General features: G+C 43.0%; 3 protein-coding genes across 3 annotated transcripts in view; 1 reads left to right on the top strand and 2 right to left on the bottom strand.

Annotated features, from left to right (window-relative positions):
- The window catches only part of LOC126559023 (glutathione S-transferase 1), a 435,657-nt gene that overhangs the window by 63,783 nt on the left and 347,292 nt on the right, over nucleotides 1-24,582 (bottom strand). The gene's annotated exons all lie outside the window — the stretch shown is intronic.
- The window catches only part of LOC126557342 (endoplasmic reticulum chaperone BiP), a 205,185-nt gene that overhangs the window by 122,998 nt on the left and 57,605 nt on the right, over nucleotides 1-24,582 (bottom strand). The window lies entirely within an intron of this gene.
- The window catches only part of LOC126559617 (uncharacterized), a 39,707-nt gene that overhangs the window by 13,660 nt on the left and 1,465 nt on the right, over nucleotides 1-24,582 (top strand). The window contains exons 2-7 of the mRNA XM_050215786.1: nucleotides 6,041-6,458; nucleotides 16,702-16,899; nucleotides 18,754-19,385; nucleotides 22,828-23,510; nucleotides 23,581-23,929; nucleotides 24,004-24,567. Of these exons, the coding sequence (XP_050071743.1) occupies nucleotides 6,041-6,458; nucleotides 16,702-16,899; nucleotides 18,754-19,385; nucleotides 22,828-23,510; nucleotides 23,581-23,929; nucleotides 24,004-24,567 (2,844 nt within the window). The remainder of the gene's footprint in view (nucleotides 1-6,040; nucleotides 6,459-16,701; nucleotides 16,900-18,753; nucleotides 19,386-22,827; nucleotides 23,511-23,580; nucleotides 23,930-24,003; nucleotides 24,568-24,582) is intronic.

The following is a 24,582-nucleotide window of genomic DNA, read 5'->3' as shown; positions in this document are numbered from 1 at the left end:
CCTAATCACGGAACCGCCTTTATTTCTTCTGTGATAAAGTGTGTGCATTAAAGACAATTCATGGAAATCGATGGACAATTTCTAGGAACATCTTCGAAAACATCATTATCTGATTAGATTCGTACTAATTAATTCTATTGTTCTAGATTAATGCTTGCCCGAGTGTTTGCGCAGAAGAATCGAAGTGCCTTAATGTGATGTTGGTTCAAGAGATTTTCGATTTTGTTTTCGAACTGGTTCCTAATAATTTATTTTAGCGATAATGAATTCTAAAACTTAACTTATTTACCATAAAATCTTTCAAAAATTCTAGCGTTTTGATATTATATTAATCCTTATTAGAGTAAAGCAAAACAATTTTTTTCAATAATTTAAAATATTTTAAAGCAGTTTTTGAACAAAATTGCGATCTGCTTTTGAAATTACAAAAAAAAAAAATGCTGTGACTCCATACTGTGTCGACAATGATTATGAATTTACTCTTCCTTCGTCGCAACGAGACGACTGAGCATATTATGAGAGTAAATAGGTTAATGAGCGGATTTCATAGACTAAAGCATGGAAAACAGAGCCACTTCCTATTCCTGCGAGGCATCCGGACATGAGTAGACCGCACTCGACTTCGTCATTTGTGTCGTTGCGGTGACTACGATACGGTACGGACAAGCTCTCATGTCTAGTGCAGGTGGAAAAAGTTGTTCCAGTAAGTTTCAATGCTTTGGAGAGGCCGGTTTTAGTAACGTCGGGCTGAGTTGATGCGAGATAACGAGGTGCAGATAGAATTATGTGAGTCTTACGGACAGCTTTTAGGCTTAGCGTTATGTAAACTAGTGGGCTGGAATGCGGATATTGCCTGGATTAAGCTTTGTTGAGGGCGAATGCAAACTGATTTAGTGCATTTTAGATTTGTAAATACTTTTACAAAAATAGCACAACTTATAGCGAGTTGCTGTCGCCACAACATTTGTTCCCAGCATCAGTCTTACTTTTCCATTTATCACCATCCATAACATACACACTACAGCGAGATGCTATCAACGATTGTATCGTGTTTACCTTTGCACGTTTCAGAACGACTGTGCTGAAAATAGATGTGCCACTTACGCTCCAACAAAGCCGGTGGTAATATAATATTAGCTGGAAGGCAAGGCGCCATATGCAGCACAGGCAACACTGATGATGGCCTGATATACATAAACACTCAAGCCGGCTCGGTCGGTGCAAGGATACGACGTGGATGATCTCTTATTTGAGAATGTGACGAACGGAGCAACACTTTGCCCCATCAGCAGGGGAGAGATTTGTAGCCACCGTGTGCTATTTTGGGGAACCGGTAGCGGGCATCTGGCGCTACTCTTTCACCGGGTGAAAATGGATGTGACTTTTTGTCACCTTTACATGTGGTTTTCGGTTGTACGGGTTGGACGCACACACAGGACGAGAGGATGGAAAAGTAATGGAGCTTTCAGGAGCGATTTGGTATCGTGTGCTTTTTGCTGGGGTACAGTTGATGCAAGAATTGTTGCATTTGTGTGTTGTTTTTTTTTTTGCTGGTGATTCTTGGTACCGAGTAAATCGAGTAGAATGATATTTTTGGCACAAGAATGTGTAGCAAAAACTTTTGCGGTGACTAGAAAGGTTCTAAGTACTTGCTCTAGTAAGAGGAAGGTTGTTTTCAATGTTTTTCGAGCGATTTGGAGTATCAAGTGTCAGTGGTAGAAATTGAGAAAAGAATGTTTTTTAGGAAAAGCCCTTTAAAATGTGAACCTGATCAAGATGACGATGAAAATTTTGCAACAAGTTTAGAGCTATTCTGTCTGTCAAATGCTCCCTTACCGAGCATTACTCAATTCCATCGTTTGCTTCCAAGTGAAACCTTGTCAAAACTTTGTGGGCCAATGATTCAAGCGCGTATTTTCAATATGGCATTTCAGCCGCACGGTGTGCCGCGAAGCAGCAAAGCAAATTTACTCAGGACATGTGGCTTGATTTTGCCTCTACAATATTGAAATTCGTAGCGACGGCACCATTCAAAGATGTTTGACCTTTTTCGCCAAGTTGACAACGGTTGACATGAATAAATTGAAGGTGTGCACAGAAGAAGGCAGAATCTGCGGGCACTTCGTAGGAACGGTTTTGATGTCTTTGATGAAATGTTCGATCCTGCTGCTATCTGACATAAGGAAATGAAGTAAAATTTTAGCTAGGTAGCATATCCTATCCTTTGCTATTTTTAATATCAGCTTGAGCTTGAGTATGTATAGAGTTATTGGTAAGATTACTTGGAGAGTTTTATCCTTTGCGTGGGACTCCGAATAAGATGTTTTTTTTTGGTATAATTCAAAGGAAAAAAAAAGACAAGTAGCATATGATTAATTTTGATTCATAATGGTTTGATAATGCTGTATTTTAAAATAGCGAGCTAAACTTTTTAACAAAAAATTGTTAAACTTTTAACATACAGCACAATAAGATTTTTCACTAGTATGTAACTTTTCATTTAAAAAACAATGATAAAAAATCAAGTTTTCCCGCCACAAACAGGCCAAACCGAGCGCTAGCAGGTCACTTGATATCCCACCACAACAATGGCCACCGTTCGTGCTAAAGTCTTTGCAGCAAAGCCTCGTCCGAATATAGACCAAAATCTTTTAATCTTTGAATAATTTGGCCCTGTACTTTGTTTCCGCTGCTGCTGCTGCTGCAAGGTCACGTAAGGGAATTGTTTTAAAGCTCGCCGTTTTACCGCTTTGAACGTCCTGGGCGAAAAGAAGCCACTCATTTCCATAGAACGCGCGCCAGGGATTTTCGGCTGCGATGGTTTTACTGGTTGTTGTTGTGGGTAGGTTCGACAGAGCGGCTACCGGATATGGCCAAAAACTGAGGTGCGTTTGGGTGCGTGGAAGGTTTTCATAAAATTAGGGTCAGAAGGTTCTTCTAGGAACGCGTCCTTTTTAGCAAAGCCCGCGGCATGATTTACGGGTGTTCTCTGTTTGGGGTAGGCTGTTTTGATATTGGTCGAGAGTTTCGTTTTGTTTCTAGCACTTCCATGAAGGAAGCGTCCAAACACCCATTTTCATGAAGTTTTAAAGAGTTTGGTGGCTGGCTGGCAAACAAATTTGAATAACATGACATAATAGCAGGGCGACTGTTTTGTGATTGTGTCTTGTTCTACAAGACCGCAAAAAGCTTCATGCTTCTTATTCAAATCTGCTGATCTTTCGAGAATTCAGATTCAGAGGTTTCAAGAATGAGCTGCGATACAGAGAAAAGCTTCTTAGCTGAGATGATAATTAATCTTCATGAACGGAATTGAATGTGACCATAAGTTTGATTTACATCGTAAGCAATTCAACAAAATTGGGCATTAAGATGTTGAATTTCTATAGACTTTTGCCGTAGATTATTGCGTAAAGGCATTACCTGAATGAGACTTGAAAGTTTCTTCTTACATTATTTTATTTGCTTTTTATCGGTACTTGTAATACGGAAGCTACAAATTGATAATAAATAGGAATCTTGTCATTTTCACTTAGTTAGTAGTCGCTTTCCTAATAGCGAATCAGAACAATCATTCAACGATGCGATAACGGGCTGATGTTTCGATGATAAAGAGAGCGAATGACGAGACAAAAGCGGAGAAAAAAAGCTGAAGAGATTCGCTAGATTTTGACTTCATTTTCGATTACCTTCTTCCAGCTATTGGCTCGTTCCGCCAAGAGCCAGTCGTTCAATTATCCTCCACTCCGAGAAGGACTTCCCGCTTTACCTTGCATCCGCTTGCTGCTGTACGAAACTTCCGGCACGTTTTATGTCACCTTGCTCTAGGATCCCGATGGAATGAAGCTTTTCATTCACCGTATGGTTTCGTTGACTTAGTCTGGGTTGACTTTTCTTCCCCCCCCCCCCCTCTCCCCTTTTTTTTTTGCTGCCCGGTTTGTGTGTCGTGTGGTAAAAATAGTCCTATCAGAAGGGCATTGGGTACACGCTTCACCTTCTTGTACCACTCGATAAGGAGCTTTATGAGGGCGAAAAAACAGCTCAGTATCGTCTAGTCGCAAAGGATCGTGGATACGGGGCGAAGGATGCTGAATGCCCGTGCAACAACCATCTCCAGCAAGAATGCCGCGCTAGACGATAGGCCGAGTTTTGCGAACCCTCTAGAACGTACCATATCAATGGCTAAGTATGAGACGGAAAAGGATCCTTACACCGATGTGCTTCAGACGTACCGCAAACACAACGGAACGCACGTACAAACACCATACGAGCATAATGCGGGCTAGGGTAGCGAAGTCTTTTTGGCTGTGCGAGCTTTCGGTGAAAGTGTTCTCCATCCTGCTCGCTCTGGGCAGGCTAACAATAGCGTGGCGAAGTAGCAGGACGCTGTGCAGGCATGGGTATGGCAACCGAACGAGTTCACGTTAGTACAATGGTTGAGTTCGAAAACGAGGCCATTGTTACTAAACGAACCACGTACCACTATGACCGGCGTACTGCGTCCGCGGAATGTTGCGAGGGTAAATAGTGGTAAAGTATTTTCAGGGCCATATCAAGACACATTATCATTCTTGAGAAGGAGGTTTAAGACGAGTGTGTGTGTGTGTGTGTGTGTGTGTGTGTAGCAAAAAGGATGTAAAATATCTTATCCTAACACATGACGGTGAAGAGGTTATGCGTTGAAAGTCATTCAGGCTTCAATGGTCGCCTCTGGTTTGTGGATGGAATCGCCAGCTCGATTAGCCCGCGGGGCCATTATGTTGGATGGTTTCAATATTTTCATGGGTTAAACATGCTTTGTGTCAGCAGGGGATAGCTCGGCTCCGGTATTTCGGTCAAAAAGGGCAATGAATGTGAAGGAATCGTAACTATGGCAAGGATGGGTTGGCTATTACTGTCAATTTACTTTCAATAAAGTGCAATTGAATTAATTTATGTAGTGTGTAAGAATGGTATAAAATAAATATGTTCGTAAGGTGTACTGGCATAAGGATACAAATTTCCTGTTTAGGGATGGATGGATAAAAAGTTAAGTTCAAGGAAGTATGCCGAAAGTGATGAAATTCTTCTTATAGCTTATAGCATACCTTATGAGAAATATTCTAAACGATATTGATTGTAGTGAATATATTTCATGTTTCCTTGATTCAAATCAAATATTGGAAAATCAGAAACGATGGGTTACCATTTTTTGTTTCCCCTTTGCGAAATAAAAACGATTTCTCCAACAGTCGCTTGCCAGCACAGCAGTGCTAATGCTTTCTTACATTCCGTATGATATTTGCTGATCCGTTACGATTGCATTCGTCTACGTGGAGAGATGATATTTTATTCAGCAGTATTGTAAAGCAGCTCCGCTTTGCCACTACTGTTGCTATCGCTATCTATTATTTACGTACGAGGAAGCAGCCGTACCTTTACAAATTCTCGAAGATATGCGCAACTTCAAGTCGGCCTGCACGCCATGTTTGCTTAGCTTTTGGACGTGAAATTCGCCAGCGACCTTCCTTCAGCGCTGGAAATTCCAAATCGGCTGTGATTTATCGCATGACAAGTTGTAAGCTATTTATCGAAAGTCTTACGCTTTTTATGGTGGTATTTTTTGTTGTTGTATCGCTTACTGGGAGTGGCTCGTTCCGGACACCGATTCCGACAGACAAAAGGCACACGGTAGATAGCCAACCAGCGGGGCAGCAAGATATCGATTGAAAGAAAGCAACAATTCAATCTTCTCCGGGTGAACAATTACACGCCACGTCAGGCTACACGGTTACCCCGTCCCGCTGCCGATTGTTGCGTTCTGGTGCTTAAGAAACTGATTGGCAGTTGGAACCAGTTGTATGCACGTTCAGCCATACTGCACCTTTTGATTGGAAATTGTGTGCATAAGCACACACGAATAAGTAATGCGTGATCGATCTAGAACAGCTAGGGATTGGGCACACTGTAAGTGTGCAGGGTGCTTCACTGTACTGTAAAGTACAATAATACAATAATCACATTGTAACACGTTCTCTCTATTTTTCTCTTTATTTCACAGAGTCCGAAGTTTGCTCCCCCGATCGAGTTTGTCGATCAGGCCACGCTGAGCCCCCCCGAGGGTTACAAAGACGGCAGTGGACTGCTTGACAATGCACTCGGTGGAGCACTCGGTGGGCATGTCTTCGGTGCACAACATATTCAGCAGCTCCAGGTTATCCAGCGGCTACAGCAGCAACGGGCTGCCATGTTGGCAGCCAGAGCTGCTGCTGGCCAGCAGGGACAACAAACGGGCACCGCAGGCCAAGGCCAGGCTGGTTCCCAAACCGTCTCCACTAGTCAACAGCAACAGCAGCAACAACAGCAGCAGCAGCAGCAGCAACAGCAGCAACAACAGCAACAACAAGCACAACAAACTGCTGTATGTACAGAATGCGCTGAATGTGCGGAATGTGCTGCTAAGCAAATGCATGACGAAGGTGAGTTGACGTAGGTCGTAACAAACAAATTGACATAGTACTCGATTGAATAGGCTCCTAGGAGATGCCTACTATTAATTTTCAATGGAAGTTAATTTAAAGAAACTTCAAATGGCTTACTCCTTAAAATTGACGTTAAAGTTAGAAGAGTCATCATTGAGCCACATGTAATTGCTATTTCACCCGGTTGCTATTGGCTTACATTGTGTTTTTCATCAACAACGAACGCAGCCTCGCGCTTTCCGTTTAACCTTTTGCACTATAAAATTGGTCTTTCTGTCAAGACGTAGGGCGCTTGTTGACTAGAAATCGATTTCTACTTCATTAAACGAAAGGTTTCTCTGACCTTTATTCAGTGCTCGAAAGTACCGTCCCTATTTTCGTCCAACAGGATCCATTAACAGAGCTAACAGGAAATGGACAATATTGTGCATGATTTTCCAGCCTTCCCTTGCCGGCATTAGCTTGACAACTCAATCAATCGCCACAGGGAATGTGAGGTTTTCGGTCGACAGGAGATGAGAATTATGCGCTTCTAGCAAATACCATCACACAACAGCAGCTGTGAAGCTCATTTATGCTGTGTTAATTTTGCTGTATCTAATAATATCTTTCACCTTTGGGTGCTTTGAATGAATGAAGAAGCGTGCAACTGCTACTTGTAATACACGTTGACAAGAGAGCACTAAATTGGTCCATTATTTTCCCGACCCATACTAGTGAGCGCTGGCGCATGTTGGGTCAGAAATCTCTCCGGAACCCATTACACAATTGAGTTTCGTAGAACGGAAGGATGGTTTAGTTGGTGTTGAATACGCATGACACGGTTGGTTTGAGTGTTTGACCAACTACCAACAAGTCTGTTAGCTAGCCGGTGAAATATTTTTACAAAAATAAAGCTTTGAAGCGCTAGCTGTGCGACAATTATTTAAGCTTAGACGTCTACTGCAGGACGCTGTCACTGTGCCGGAAGTACACGCAACAAGTTCCCTCCGCTCTCATCAACCGTACACCCACACCTTCGCTTGCCAGCGAAATGTTCAAACGGAAATTGGAGTTTCATTGCGTTTCGCTTCCGGTGATGTGTGCACGTGGTCACTCCGGAGGGAAGTACAAACTGGTCGTCGAATCGAATCGGAAAAGCGGAAAGGGATAGACGAGCTTTCGTGAACCGTGACCCTACGTGCGGCGGGCCACCATCGCAACCGTTCTCTGTCACGCGTGACTGCAGTTCTTGCTGCGCGATATCAAGTTTCCTAGGGTCGGGCGCAATTGCTGGATCCTCGGAAGGTATTTGCTTGTAAATACCCTCCATACATGCATGACCCACGCTTGCTGGCGAATGACATTTTCCCCTTTAGGGAAACGCTTGGTAATGGGGGAACGCCGTGGGCGGAAGCACGGTTCGATAGTTGCCGCGAGCACATTTGCCATTTATCGCCAACCGAGACACAACTACCGGAACCAAATACTCGAACCGGACCACCATCGTTCAGCTGGAATTATTAAGCGACAAGCTTTCGTTGATTCAGCGCATTCGTTATCGGGTCGGGGATGGTAAAACGGGAATGTCGGCCACACCTTGATGGGGGACAGGAAAAAAAAGGGTCGGATGTGAAGATGCGACTGGCTTTGTATGGTTGTGACATAACCGAGCAATATGTGGCATCCCGAGTCGAAGGCTTTCGGTAAGATGTGTTCGTCGTCTTTAATGAGCCTACCGAATTGCTTGTCCAAGGTTGTTATTGATGTTGCCCGGGCCATGTGACAGTGTAGCAAATAGCATGTAAAGGGACACAAAATTAGTAACGCACGAATTACAGTTTTGGCATGTTGGGTGAAATCCGGCACTGATGAGACTGTCAATGTTTGGTTTGTGTAGACTGGCTCAACAGTTGCACGGGATGCGCTATCTTCATTAGCACCGGCTAGACAGGCTGATTTAAGTTGGCATGTGGTTTGATACGAGACGTGGGAAGATAAATGCTTTAATCGTAATCGTTAGGTGACCCAGCAGCTCAGTATACCCTCTGCACGTAGAAAAACTTTGGATGGAAGTTTGGTTCCATGCCACATACGAGAAGAAGGGATGATTTGTATTTGGAGTTTTTTCGATTCAGTTCGATTTCAATACTATTGAAAAGTTAATACCCAGCATGACAAGTCCTGCTGTCATCAACAGAGCAGCAATAAGTTCGGATCCGGAAAACTATTTCGTTTTCCATTTCTAATTTCAGACTTCGATTGCCATGGTTATCGCCTTTTTTTTAATTCTTAGTTTGCTATCAAAGAATAGCTTGATCATAAATTGTGCATTGCGAACCCAGCCAAAAATGAAAGCAGTATGGCAAACTGTGTTGGTTGGAGTTTAAAGTACAAGAGAAATTCATTCCAGATATGATTTTCGGTATCGGTTCTTTTGTAAATAAATACTCAACTAGCAGTGATTGAAATGTAAAGCCTGAGACGATATCAGACTGCTCATATTTTACTCTTGAAGCCTTAATCTTCTAAGACTGGAAAGTAAATCAAACTTGCTAGCTCTAGAATTACATTTTTCTTCCATAGGGACCTGGGATGGCCGTATTGCTCCTCTAGAATTACGCTTACCAAGAAAAATGTTCTGAAGTTGCTTTTTATCATATTACCTACTTCGTACTTCTTCCAAGAAAATTCATTTCTTTGTTTCCCTGCTTACTTGCCAGACGGTTTGAATGTTTGCGAATAATCAAACTTCTAATCGTTCAAAGGTACGTAATAGGATGCCCTTTGTTAGGGCGCTCCGTCAAAGTTTACACGCCACTTTTCGACGTTCCTTTTTTTTCCGGAGAATTGTTGCCACATCGATTGGTCGCCGTTTTCTTTCCGAAGTGCAAAAACAAGTTGACGCACAAATTTTCACTTTTATAAACAAGTCTTTGTCTACATTTGTGTCTGCAGTTGTTTTATGTGCGAATATGCACCGTGTGCATCGATAAAAAATTCCGGAAGTCTCCGGAGCGGTTTGGCAAAATGAATGAACCACCGTTGTGTTATGCTAGCCGTGGGTCGTTCTGGTCATTGCATTTCGCCTTTGGCCGACCAAACCCGATCGCTACCCCAGCGGAACCACACAAAGGAGTGGTTTATTTATGCTACAGTCTATGTTTAAACACTGCACAGTACGATCGGAGCAGGGGCGAACGCGTGTTCCACATATAAATATTATTTCTGTTTGTCTCACGTTATGCTTTGATTTCATTTATGCTTCGCAAGCCCGAACAGGACAGAGGAAGCTGACGGTGGGCTGATGACGGGAAGCATGTGGTTTCGATCGAAATAGAGGGAAGCTGTCCAGCGCGAAGGCTCCGTCCGGGAACGTCAGTTGGGATGATCAGTAGCGTGAAATCGGTTCGAAGCCAGCCAGTTTTGTTTTGCCGGTCGTTGCGTTTCGTGGTGTTTCAAAATTTCCCTGTCCGGGAAAAAGGGAGAACCCTTGTGACGGGTTCGATTGTTAGTGCGAGAGTGTCCGTTCCTCGGGTGGCATGGTTCATCACGGGGTTTCCATTCGGACAAACTGGCAGCGGCACAGTCGGATTCAATTTATCCCGCAAAGTTAACCGACCGCGATTGGACGCAATCGATTTCGGCCTTGTGTGTCTTGTGAACCGTTGCTATGCGCCACACGCGCCGAACTGTCTACGGGAAGAGACAGATATTGTGGTTGACTAGTAGTGTTCGTTAGGTTATGAATATTGAAGTTCTGTGAAGGTATTCGACAGGAATGTTTAGAGCAGTGATTATTCCGAACCTCCGGGGCTAGAGTTATGGGCACTCAACGCGTTTATCAATTCCTAGCAATCGTTCGAGCTGTATATTGGTGGAATTCTGTACGCGATCAGGGACGCATTCTTAAATTCAGAAGGCCGAAAAATCAATTTCCGGTTGTTCAGCAGCAGCAGCAGCTTCCTGCGAACGCCATCACGTAGAGTTGGGTCGAGAAAACAGGACCAAACGGCGAAAATCACTTTACCTAAAATTATGTGAAATAATCAAGTGTCACCACAGTGCCTATACACTGCTGGTGGTTGTGCAAAATGTGAAAACGAGAGGAAAATTGGTGACAAATTGGGGAATGAAATTAATTGGCATCGCGTGTTTTGGGTGGTTGGTGCGAGCGTGCCTTAATGTTTATACGCTTTTCCTTCTTTTTTTTTTACTAACTGTTCCTGTGTGCGGTTTCCCGACGTTTTCCCTAATGAACTTTATGCGCAAGGAATAAGAGAGTGTGTGAGAGAGTTCTTTTTTATTTCAATTTGCTGCACAATATCACGCAACGTGGAGGCTTGACATGTGTGTGTGTAGGATGGCTGTAAAGTAAATAATTTTTGGCTACCGCAGCTCAGTGAAATACAAATAAAACTCTTCGCCATACCGGAGTGACTCCCACTGGGAGCGGGACTCACAATGGGTTGCTGGTAGCGATAAGAGTGAGGTACTGATTTGTTGAGCTTTACACTTATTGTGTCTCCGAACTCCTTCCCACCCGTAGCGATGTATTTATGGTTGGAGGACTAATAGACGGTGTGGTTGTTTTTTTTTCTCTTTTGGGTGGCCCACCCCAGAATGTTCTTTAATTCGAAGAGCGGTATTCGGTAAATAAATATGAGAGTAATAAGTGAGTAGCTTCTAACGAGCGAGAGTTCTGTGGCGAAGGAAGTACACACGTTCGAGTAATGATTCCAATGTCCCAAAGGGTTAATTTAGGAGCTTTTCTATGTTTGCTTTGCATGAAACTGGATACTTAGGGGACTTGTGTATGGTGTAGAGTTTTGCTAAATAAATTAGACGGTGAGGATTAAACATAATACCAATACTGCCATGCATATTTTATGAGTGACGTTAGAAGCTTTTGTGAAGTACTAAGTGAGTTTGTAAATGGTACTTTTACACTTAAAAAATACAAAACATTGTGAAGTGTAAAAATGAACATTATACGGTTATCCACATGTCCTTCGATACTATCGTTTGGATCACGGAGTCTTAAGGAGGCGCTAAGCACTATCAGCGATGAAGGTAAACTATTCTTGTACTGATTCTACTAATTTACCTTCCACTAGAATTACATTAAAGCAGGATACAATTACAAAATGGCTGAAGAGAATTTTTCAATTACAACCAACAAATCTGCCATGGTATTTCAAAGCGTGCTGCAAATGTGGCACATTTTCTCCATTCTTATGGCACCATCAAATGTAATTACACCATTCTGCATAATGTCCTTTCTTCTGGTGGAGCCATTTCGTGCCGCCGGCGGTACAGTACGGTGAAGTGGATTGGTTTTTCTTAGGCTTGCTAGCTTTCACAAAGAGCACTCTCACCCCGAATGCTTCGCCCAAAAGGCGTATAGCAGATGATGTTATTTGCAGAGCACGAGACAACAGGATTAAAGCTTATCAAAGAGCTTGGCAATGAGAGATTTTCCACAATTTTGCGCTCGGTAGTGTAAATTATTACATCGAGAACGACCGTGGGAAAAACTCGATAAAGAAGCTTTATGCTAATTAAGCAGACGAATCGGCAGTTTTTGATTGGCATTTCGATCGTTACACTTTACAAAGTGCCAGCTGTAGATGATTTGATTCTGGGGTTTGATATGTAACGTGACAGCTGACGTTACATTGATTGGAGATTGATGAATGAAAATTGTTCGTAGCGTTGATGAGTGTTTTAGTTTACCAAATAATTGGTAGAAGGTTCAATAGATTTTAATATCTACTGACAGATGAAAAGGTTTGGAAATAAGAAGAATTTGAGGAACATAGCTAAGAACAGGAAGAAAAAGGATAAACATTGTTGCAAATTGTTGTAACCCTTACGTATCCATTTTTGTGGAATTTCGTCCGAAGAATGTGTCCAATGTTGGATCGATACTGTGGTTCCTTAACATGTGGCCTAATAGTCATCCAATTACGTAAAGAACTTGGGTGGTACGGTCTCCATCGCTTTACTAACCCACCACAAACCAACGTTGGTGAAATTGTCAATTGACCGGCGATTGAGACAATGTTGCCAGTAGACGTGGCAAGTTAATCGCTTGTTTTGGCATGTAGAATAGAATGTTTCTGGAGGAGGTGTGGTAAAAGCAATTCGGTTCTCGATGCTAGCACGGCTGTTGTGCGATAATGTTGGAACGTATTCTCACTCCGCTGGTTCGATTGATTCCGTGCTTTGTGAAGTGTTCGGAAATCCGTTTTCGAGACAAGTATCTGCTTTGGGTCGACGATTCTGAGAACTAGGACTAACATCCTTCTGCTTGAACAGAGAAATGGTGGTTTCAGTTCGGACAAGTTGTGGAGTTTTTCCTTCTTCCTACTGTAATTTACAGCCCATGTTTGCTGGATATTGTGTGGTTATGTACACGACGTGGTATTTACGGTGTTCTTGTGGTTTTTGACATGGAATTTAAAACCCGTATTTAGCGTGTCTTGAATAAAAATTTCCCTTTACTTTATTGACACGTTCAAAGATGACGTTTTTCTTTAGAAATGCCCCTCTTCTTGCGACGGCGTAGCTGAAAAGTTTTGTTAAAAAGGATATCAATCATCTCAGATGGGGCGTACAATATTTGGATCGATTCGTAGAAACGGCAATCGAATTCGGGAATGACTTTCGCACAATAACTATTCATCTAGAAGTGTGAGAGATTTTGGTCGTAATGTTAATGGATTCGGCGAACCTTCTTAGTACCGCCTTGTAGGTTTGCATAAAGTTAAGTAGAATTCCACAAAATCGGAACATATTTTAGTGTTCTTGATGAAATTTTAGGCTCTACGGCTTCATCGCTACAACTTGGTTCGCTACCGTGTGTTTGTTCTTCAATTCTACATAATGCTTCCCATAAGGAGTTAGAATACCGCTAGAATGTTGTAGCAAGCAGGGCCTCCTAACTTGTACGCTTGCCACCCCGCAGTGATGGATTGAGTCAAGTTTTGCCAGCATTTTATTAATCTTAATCATGGGAACTTCCACCTGCCACGACAATAGGTACCATGACTGTAATACTCACTTGAAAGGTTTGATGAACTATAAACTTGACCGAAGTAGCTTGAAGCTTTGAACTGGATGAGAAACGGTTTGTACAGTGCGATGAAAAACATTTCCACCGTACGCTTAGGCTTCCCTTGAGCTTTCCAACTAAGAAGGACAGCACGTACAGGCGGGCGAATTTGTTCTGCACTCTGATAGGAGTCGCCGAGACGGCTCATTCAATTTATGATGGCAGCCAACGTGGATGGTGAGAGTCGTTGGTTGATAATTGCGGAAACGGCACACTCAAACACTGAAACGTCGGAGCGCGTTGAGGTGGTAATGAAATGTAAGTTCAACCACCGGAACGTTCTTAAGCTGTCGTTTGCCATAAGACCTGTGGTACGATGGATGCTTGCGTTGGACGAAAGCTTTTGTGTGAGTGGATGGATGGGAGATTGTAAAAAATTACCGGTTGAATAATTTTTCCCAGGGCAGCAGCGACTCAAGCCCATGCACGGTGTAGCCGCGTAGCCGTAGAGACTGAGATTGAAGTGTTCTAAAATATATATTGGGCGGTTATTATTATTTTTCTGGTACAGGGAAGATTGTCAAAATTTGAGAGTATGTTTCAATGTATGTGTATGAAGCGTAAAAAATCACTAGCGCAATTTAATGCGACACCCTGTACGCCATTTACATGGGGCTAAATGCTGCAAAATGTCCAATCATTACGTGACTATTGTAAAAGGATGTAATACGTAACACCAAAATCCTGATGCCTTCTGATGCGCAAATTGTATTTATCGAAGCAAATGCAGCTTCCTGCGTGCCCGGTTGGGAACAAAGAGACCACACCCGACCGAGTTTTTGCACACAGGGAGAGATTAATGAGTTATTCAATTGCAGTACATATGCATTTCAGTCGATCATGGTGCCCGGGCAATGGTGATTCGTTTGGTGCTAGTTTGTTGTAGAAAATATTGTACCACCTGGAATGGATGGTATCATATGATAAACTGCAGGTATTGGTATTCTCCCTTTTCCCTTGTCCCATCGCATTTCTGTGACGTTTTCTTACATTCGGAACGATCAAAGTTTCATGAGCTGACGACGCCCACTACCGTGCTGGGCGTGGAGTGTAATGAAATTTCTGTGTGCCCGGTACCATGCAATGGACGCCGTTTAAATTGCATATCAGTGCAAATAGTGTAGTAAAGTTTCTCAGAAAGCCATTACGATTGGATTTCTTTTTATTCAGTTTGCATCATGCTGTGTTGGATCCAACGCAGCTGGTGAAATTATGAAAGTCTGGTGGAGAAATACGTTGGGATATAGAAATGCATCTAGTTTTACTTTATTCTTGTGAATTACCGCGTTAATTTATGCGTTTGAATGTTACATTGTTACCCAATTACATTGACATTTTTCATTTTGTACGTTCCATGACGATATTCTGGGAAGCTGAACGGTTCTCGAATTATTTGTTTCCATTTATGCCAACCACCAACAGCTGGTTTCGTGGGTTGTGGTGTCGGTTGCAGCCAGTGGGATGAAATAATTAAATATTCTACCCATTGCACTAGTTGAGCGTGCCCACAGCTACACAAAATTTATTGGTGCATTGGGAGTTTTGGCCACCAAACTCGGCATTAACAGCCTTTGCCACAGTACCAAAAATGAAAGTTGAGCTGCCAAATGTTTGTCACCTTAGATGTTGCAAAACCTTATGGGAATATAATTCGAGCATTTGTTTGAGCATTATTTCTTACCACCAACGGAACAGAACGGTGACAAAACGCGTCAGGAGCTCCCAATACCGTGTTGTTCCCGTGTCATCGACAAATAACATTACAGGCTTTCTTTTCGGGAACAGCACTGTGGCATGGTTCAATTCCCGAATCGTGACGAGAATTGGGTCGTGCTGTCCAACAGAAGCCGTTCAGAAGCAACAGCAAACCCATCATCAATCCGGTGAAAGAGAGAACGTAGAGAGTGGCGGACCAAGTTACCAGCCGAAATGATGACTGGAATAATCATTCACCGGGTTTTACGAGACCCGTGGCGGACACGTTATAAGCCGTTCTTGCTGCGTGCGCCGCATAAATGCACGAATCATGCCGTGAAACGCAGGAGAAATGTGCGTGTTTGGCATGTTATATGCTACGGCGGGGGGGTTTTTTCACGTGTAGCACACGAATAAGCGTTAGAATTGGTTCGCCGTTTGTTCTGTGCTTATCGTAAAGATTATTTTTCTTGCACGCATTTCGGCCACAATAGTGCTCCGTCCAATCAGTGGGTTTCGATTTATTCATATTTGATGTCAACGTGTGGTTAGGATTATTGGGAATCAAGATGCACTCACGAAACCATGGCATTATTGTTCTTTTTTTTTTGCTCATTAACCTCATTAAATTTAAGAAATGTGTGGGGAATAGAGTTTGGTCATGTGGTTTATACGATGCGATGATTTTGCCATTGATTTGTTAACTTATTTTGTGATTTGTTTTTGGAAAATAATGACAATACAACAAACCATGTAAAACGAAAAGAAAATGTAGTTTTTGAACATAGAAAACGTCAATTTTATTTGATCCGTACGGACGAAATCTAACCTCAATCTGGTGTTGATTTAAAGTATATCATTAGAAACATTATTTTATCAAACTTTACCCAAATCAGTTAATAACTTAACTTATTATCTATAGTAGAACATGCCAGAAGTGTAATAAACATAGTTGTATAAATAATTTCAAAGCAACAGTAATCGTAATTATCGACAATTAAAATTAAAGTTGTTCGTCCAACCAAACGCATCTCTGTGCTTCACAAACCAGCTGAGTCTAGCTAAATGGATTCTGGGAATGGCACATTGAAATTTGTTTTCTAATGTAGTTTGAAGAGTATTTTTGAATCCTTTTGGATGCAAATGAAAACTGTAGGATGGAATAATAATTTTCTGCGTACTGATCTCTTGTGGAGGTTTAAGAACGGTATGAAGTAAGAAAAAGTAAGTGTACCGCGTGATGCATTTTTCGTGAAATGGGTTACATAAAATCGTATGAAATTTGTTCAAGATTTTATATTTATTACTTTTAAAAAGATATTTCATTTTGTATGTTTACTCTTTACTTTTCCCTCCTTCTTTGTTGTTGTCGAGTCCCAACTAGACAACGTCATAGTGCTTATTATTTTTGCGTAAATATTCCATTCTAAAATGTGCTTCTCTTTCCAGAATGTGACTCCCAATGTTCGGACGACATTTCGCCAATGCTGGAAGCTCCCCTTCCACCTCATGCTACCCTCCCAATTGCTCTGGTTCCTCTGACCAAGTCATCGCCAGAGCGACGCGTTACGCAAAAGGAGATCATAGCCGGGGAGGAAAGACCTAAGTTCCTTACCATCAAACAGGTGCAGGATTCCGGTTCACAAGGTACGACACGGAAGATGATTATTATCGTCTGCTGGTAACGTTTTTCGGTTCCGTCTGTTTCGTTTCTTAGTATGATTTCAATGAGTTTTTGTTTGGTTGGAGAGAATGTTCGCTACACCAACATTTTCTAGTGCAAACGATATTAGCTAGTGTCTGAATGCTATGCTGCTGCCTGCAGACTTTATGATATTTCAAATTAAAGCATTTTGCTTTTCTTTATAGTTTTTTTTTTGTCAACAACCAAGTTATAAACTTTGTTTTTATTTTTATGAAATAATTTCTTTACTAAATCTATTTGCATCTGTTTAAATTTTAATGTTAGTTTTACTACTTCACGATTTAAACCAGAAAATCACACACATTCTCACTGTTACACACACGTTCCACACCGTCATCCGTTTGTGGCTGGAACCACTGTAATGCAAAATGCAATAAAATTTTCATTTAAAACACACACACACATACACAATCTCACGCTCGAAAGGAAATCGCATTGAACCGTTCGTCACCGTCCGTCACCCCGTTTGCCAGCATTCACGGTTTCACCAACACACCACCAAACCCCTTCACCATCTTCATGAAGCAAACGGAATTGGAAAATGCGCAGGCAAAAACAAATTCAATCTAATTCCATTTCAATCCTGGCACGTCACCAAACCCGTCTGCTGCCCGTTGTACGGGGGTGGGCATGGGTGCACACCCAAACACACACACACACACTTTTATTTTACTTTTTACTGAAGACACTTTTTAACAAATTGAGCTACCCTTTGCATACAATTCATTTTTATAGCCTTTTTTTGCTTCTTTCATTCAACGTGCCAGCGGGCTCGTTGGAAGCAAATTGATTGGTAAATTTGGCATAGGATAAGGGACCATTAAGATAAGGAATCAAAATCTGTGTGCATCAAATTGGTCGTTTTGATTCGTACGAGATTGGGGATAGTTAAATTGGAAACTGATTTCATGATTATCGAGTTATTTTTTTCTCCTCTGCCATGTGGTGTCCTTTCGATGGAGACGCATGGTGGTTCATTAGAAGTACTAAAAAGAAAGAAAAAGAAATTGAGATTATTGTGCAGAATTTTCCATCAAATGTTCATCTCATCTACATTGTCACTAGTGCAACCGAGAAGATATCTGCATTCGCTGATTAGAGACTGATTGTAGGATGAGTTTTGTAACAGTAGTTCCATTCGCACGATTGTTTTCTAGTAGCGTAGCTTATGCCTTCAGCTCGAATGAACTATTTCATCGTCCGAGAAAAACAGTAGCCAGCACCGGAACAAACAGTAGTTATTTTGAATAGTTGTAGTATTTTTTGTCCAAAGTCTTACAAAAACTTTATAAAACGAAGCAAAGAAAGTGGTTCTAACACAATGTGATTTGATTGGTGAAAAGGCTCGCTGAACTGTTCCTCCGGATGGTTGCTGCTGATGCTGGCTTTGTTAGCGTGTGGGTTCTGTAAATATCAAGTCAAGTTCACAAAACCACACCCTTCATGTGCACCCCCGTTTACGCGCACGTTTGCATCCGAAGCACCTAGAATACTTCTCGTGTGTTCGATGCGAAAACCCATCGTAAGCAAGGCAATGCAATGCAAAATATGCTGCAGTTTCATTTTCCTTAATAAACCTTACCATTTTTCTCTTGGTGTTGCTCTTTGTTGGTGCTGGTTTGACCACGTACCATCCAGAATTTGCAAGCAGAGAGAAAGCATGGCAGAGTAAAAACAAAAAAAAAACACCCAAAATAAAACTAACGAACTACACTTTTGTTTTGAATTTTGCCCGCTCAACCATTTTGCGTTTGCCCGTTGGTGATGGCTGATGTCGAATGTGGTGGCGGTGAAAGACGGTGACGGTAAGGGAGGTGATGGTGACGGTGCAACGGTATCCCAAACGCCTCAGCGCTACATCGTGGAAACCATAACGATGACCACGGTGACCGAGCGACGGATCGTGCAGAAAGAAGATCCACCCAAGCGGCCAGAATCTTCGACACCGGCCGATGGGTCGGCGGTGGCCACCGGTACCACCTCCACAGATATGCCTTCCTTATCTACCACGCTTTCACCTATCGTTCCAGCAGGCAACGAAGGTGGCTCCACCGCTGTTCCGACGGTGGCAGGAAGCGCTGCCACAACGCAATCCGCCCTAGCAGCTAGCCATGAATACCGATTGCTTCAGCAGCAGCAGCAGCAGCAGCAACAGGCGCAGAAAGGGATACGCGTGGGACAGACAGGTGGGGAAGGAAGTGCCTCGCAAACGGGGGTGGGTCCGTTTGAACCGGCCAAACATAAGCCGTTAAGTACGGCGCAGGCGATAAGTGGTATCCTCAAGGGAGGCAAACTGTGGAAAAATGAACAGCAGCATCATCAGCACCAACAGCATGCCCAACAGCAGCAGCAACAGCAGCCACAGCACGCCCAACAACAGCAGCAGCAACCGCAGCATCAAGCACACCAACAGCAGTCGTCCGTTCAGGTGAGCTAATTTCCACCGTTGCTGTGTAGACTTTAAGCGTGCAGATTAATTAATAAATTAATATCAAAAATTAATATCAAACTCTAGCGTCCAGCGTGGCGAATTTTCAGCAAACTAGGTGGTGGTAGTCGTGGGAAGGTTAATGGTTTACATTAGATGAGTTTTACACGTACACATAATGCCTATCATTACCGTTTTAGCCGTAAAACATTAAACCGGTGCACCATTAAATACCGTTTTTCTGTTCTGTTCCTGGCCGGATTGTGCTTGCCATGCGTGTAAGTGTTAAAGATTAATGGAATAAAACATTGCACTAAAGGTAATCCGTCGCGCAACGGGGAAGCTAAACGGCCAGGTATTGTGATACCGTTCAGTATCCCAAGTGCTTTGATGGGATTTAGCAGAAAGCACGTCAAATTTCATTTGAGTCAAATTGCCAATATGCCACGCGTTTTGTGGCGTCCCGTGATTATTTTTGTACTTCGTGAGGCCTTACCGTTTGTGGCTTGCCTTTCGGAGTGTTTTTGTGTTTCCTTCAGTCTCCTGGCAGTGGTTTTCCATTCGCCAGCCGCCGGAAGAAAGCTCAAAGTGCCCTCAAAGGGTTTAGCGTAGGTCTCGACCGAAAAAGGTATGTTCGGTCGGTGGGTCTCTCGTGTATTCGGTGTATTATTTCATCATTTTTTACATCCACCGCTCCAGCGCCTGTTTGTAGAGTGTAATTTATTACTCCCCTTCGTCAACGGCGAAGGACATTGAGCAAGGGATGATGTAACCGGCGATCCTTGGGGGACCGCAGTGCGGTAGGGGCTCGAGGAGGTCCACTGGGATGGAGGCACAGCGATGGCGCGAATGTCGACTAACGTACCGGTAATAAATCAAGTATTTTTGCCATTTTCCCTCGGGTGGGCTAGAACAGAATGGGGCCGGGCAGAGGTTTAGATTGAAGCTGGTGTGTGAAGGTTCCTTTTTTTTTTGCGTTTTGCTATGTTTTCTTGCATGTTTGTGGCACAGACAGTGTGAAAACTAATCGGGTGCTGGACTGGATTTCTCTGACGCAACGGAATCCCGCATTGTGCACTGTTTAATTTATGATGAAAGCAAAATCTGGCTACCATTTCCTTCTGGTTCGTTGGACATTCTTTTATTTATTAATTTTCCAACAATAACTGGATTGGTCACTCGGAGTCTATCGCTTGTACTATTCAATAGAGATAAAATCATTCGAAAATAACAAAAGCGCACAGTTGGTAGGAGAAAATAAAAATGTTAAAATAAAACACGATAGCAATAGTGGTGGTAAGCACAAGCTTTCCGTGGGTGGAATACGTGACCCAGTTCTACCGGCAAGGACGCCCGTTGGATTGAACGCCATACGAAGGACACACACAAAAAAAAGAAAGTAATGAGAGTAATAGCTATAGATAGCGGGAGAAAAAAGTAAGTCCGCCAGAATCGTTCCCAACCCTAATGGTATGATACTTCGAAACAACCCTTTTGTTGATAGAAAGGCTGTAAAAGTTTCTTTGTCAAGGACAAAAAGACAACAATATTTTAACTCTGTCCTGTGCGGATCCTTGGGGAACATCGTGCTGCTTTCGTTCCGTTTTGTGTCCGTAGTTCGAAGTGTAACTAATGGAGCAAGGTGATGCAATATAAATGTAAATGATAGAGTGAGTGCCAACAAAGTATTCCCAGGAATGGAAATGTTTCATAATTTATATTGGCATTTTATTGTTCAAAATTTATTTTAATCAGTTTTTGTGATATACAATGGTGAAGTATCCTCTTGTTTGCTGAAGGCAATCATTACCAACAGTTCTGCGAAAATTAGTTTAGCAAGAGTTGAGAACATCGTTTTATTAATTTCATTATGCCAATCTGAGCTTCCAAATTGAGAATCAGAACCGTAATTCGTGGTTTGCGTTCATCCGAGACAGCACTTGGACCTGCTTTATGCACATTGGTAATGCAATTTCATGATTATAATGTTTGCTGAAGGAATTCTGACTTTCCGAGTTGTATCGGGTGGAAACAAAGAAACAAAGGCTGTATTTCCGGAGGCAGTACCTGTTACATATTTTCTGGACTTCAATAACTCTCCTACATTCGTTCTGCAAACAACATGCTTGAAGCAACGAGCCTTAAATTATATCTTCCGACTTATGGGAACGTTTTTAAGAAACCGTTTGAATAAATTCTAGTCTCGGAAAGACTCTACAACCTTATCTTTAAGATGATGTAAGCGATAATCACGCGATTGCCGTGGAAAGCATTTTTCTGTGGACAAAATAAAACGCCAAACCAGGGAAATCCACCCGAAAAGGATAATATGAGAGTAATATGAATTTTTCATCCCGTCAAATAGCGGTTTTATTAGCCCGGAGGAACGTGCTTAGACTGCAAATGTGCCAATATTTATTATGATGGTATCGATTATTCCGACGTGCCACCTCCGCCAGACAGTCGTGTGCGATAGAAATTTTATGTTCCATTAACTGGCACTACCGTCACCCGGCTAAGTACCCGATTGAATGGGAAAGTGTAAGGAAAGGCTCGAAATTCTTACTTTTTCTTCGAGCACTTTTCACAGCGAGTTGGCGATAAGAGTGGAAAGCGTTTTGAAAAGATGAAGATGGCGCTCACGGATGTTGAAGACTATGTTTGCTCACGCTTTTCACTTTCACCATCTATCGATGGATTGTTTTTCCCTGTTTCTTCCACTCGCTATCCGTCTCTGACGCATTCTTGCCATTTTGTTGGGTTGCTGCGGAAGTGGTAGTGAATAACACTTCTCAAGTATTACTATACAAAAGCTGGGTTAGAAGTAAGCAAATCGGTCGCTCCACTTACTGTTTAAAACTGCAACAGCGTAAACAGTAAATATTTGGATCAGAAGTGCAGGAAGACATGCGTTTTCTAAAGGACCTTGAATTTGCATCGTCTCGAGCAACAGGAATGAAATGAATTATTAATGGTTACCGATTTAAAAAGAATCCACACACGAGACAAGATCATTTATCGTGAATGACGTGGTAAATTGACAGCTTTCACTTTGTTGGTCGCTGTTGAAGCTCCCGGAGTCCACTCCTCGGCTGGTTTATTCATAGAGTCAGCAGTTCTGCGTACTGCTATAAATAAACTATCTTCAAATAAAGCTCAAAAAACCATTATCATTTCGGTTTTGGTTTTACTCTTTAATATCGATTTACGATTAAAATCTGTTTCGAGAATAAATATTTGGTAATTGAATTCGAAGAATTTTATTTATGTTTTGAGCTGATTAAGGATTCAATCTGATTTATTATTTACAGTTGTATTTGCTATAAAAAGGTCAAAAACATAATGGTTTTCCGGGAATAGATAAAGCCGTAATTGATGCTGAATGGTTGCTTGTATGTGATTGTTAATAATACAATGAAATATGTTTTTGCAATCCTCGCAGAACGACGACTCAACGGCTGTGACTTCGGACGAGGAAACGAGCTCGAAACGTTCGGTGCGTTTCAACGAAGAATCCACGATCCGCGAGGCATGCTGCGACGGCGAGGTACAATCCGGGTTAGGTGAAGGTGAAATGGGTACCTGTCGGGCCATTAACTACATGTCCGACACACTTAAGCGCCATTCGTCCGGACTGTTCCACAATGCCCTGCGGCCCAATTCGGCTGTGCGACAGCTCTTCCCAAGTAGCGCCATTCAACCCCTTCTGACGACGGCCATTTCTGGGGCAGGTCCCACAACACCAAGCACGTCAGTATCTTCTGCGGGTATGGCTACATCCGCCGCTTCAAACACCCAAACGACGACGACAAACGCAGTCAGTGGTATCGGTGTGTGTCCTGCCGCGATGAGCACTAGTCATTCGACCGTACTGACGCAGGAAGCTTTGAAAGCGTTCGACGATTCGAAAAAGACATCCTCGTTGCCACCGGGGTTGGTTCACCAGCACAGTCTTACAAGCAATTCGGGTAGCATGAGCAATATACCAAACAGTGCGGCAGCAGCACTAGCGTTGTCGGCATCGGCGGGTACGGTGGTGACCGGCAGCCCTGGAGAAACGGACACCATTCGGCGTTCGATCGAGCGAAATGCGTTGCGAAGGTCCCTGATCAAGTATGAGCCAAAGTAGGTGATCATTAATTTAACAATGTGTTCGCACAATTTAACTATGCGTTCTTCATTTGTGTATCAACAGGAAAAAGATCCCGGTAAAAGATGTAACATCGCTGGAGGAGCGCATTCGACAGCTAACGTGCGACATTGATGATCCGATCGATGAGACGGGAGGTGGCGAAGGCAGCGATCAGGCAGGTGACGGTGATCTGAGCGAGATGGAACGCCGGGACAGTCCAGCCGGTGAGGAAAATCCCCAACAACCGAAATACATACCGGACAAAAGCTTTTCGCCCAGTTCGTCCGCCTCGAGTTCTTCAAGCGGTTCAAACGGTTCGACGTACAAGAAGATCACCGACCTGTTTCATCGTGATCGACGGCAGGAGAAAATTCCGGAAGCGGATGAAAACCCGATCGTGATCATACCGCAGGTAAGGAGTTGTGCAGTCGGCCCGCACGATCGAGCTTAAACGTCATTAACTGTTTGTTCCGATTTCCTTGGCAGGACTGCCGTTGCCCGGCGGGTCCGGATATTGGAATGGGTGTTCAAATTCAGGGTGCACACACGCAGATTCATCAACCGCCCCAGCAGCGGCACGTTGACTCACGCCGCCAATTCCTTTCCACGCTAGCCCCACTGACGGCTTGTGTGGCTGGACAGCGCGATGATCTGTCTTACTATACGCTAGCTCACCCAGGTGATCGCACATCGATGGCAAGTTCGCAGAGTACGGAGTATAGCATTGGAGACATTGATGCTGCACTGCACGATGACGATGGCAAGAAGGTGGCGCCGGATGTGATTGCTGGAACGCCCGGACAAGAGTCGGACGAGTTGGCCGCATTCGTTCAGCAGGAAGGTGCACGTACGGAGCGTCTGAAGAAGCGATATAGTGCGGAAACGTCAACGTCTGCGCCAGCTTCAGGTGCCGGTTCGGATGACGACGAGCAGAATGACTATGGCTTCAACTCAAGGCCCTCAGTGCGCGGAATTAAGCCACGCTTTGGATCAACCAACGAAATTCTGCAGCAAATGCAGGCGCAACTTGCTGCACCAACACCGCCACAGGTAGGATGATTGTAG

Source organism: Anopheles maculipalpis, chromosome 2RL, assembly GCF_943734695.1.
Source record: "Anopheles maculipalpis chromosome 2RL, idAnoMacuDA_375_x, whole genome shotgun sequence".
NCBI lineage: Eukaryota > Metazoa > Arthropoda > Insecta > Diptera > Culicidae > Anopheles > Anopheles maculipalpis.
Note: the sequence above shows the minus strand (reverse complement) of the source record. Positions and strands in the feature narration are given on the sequence as shown.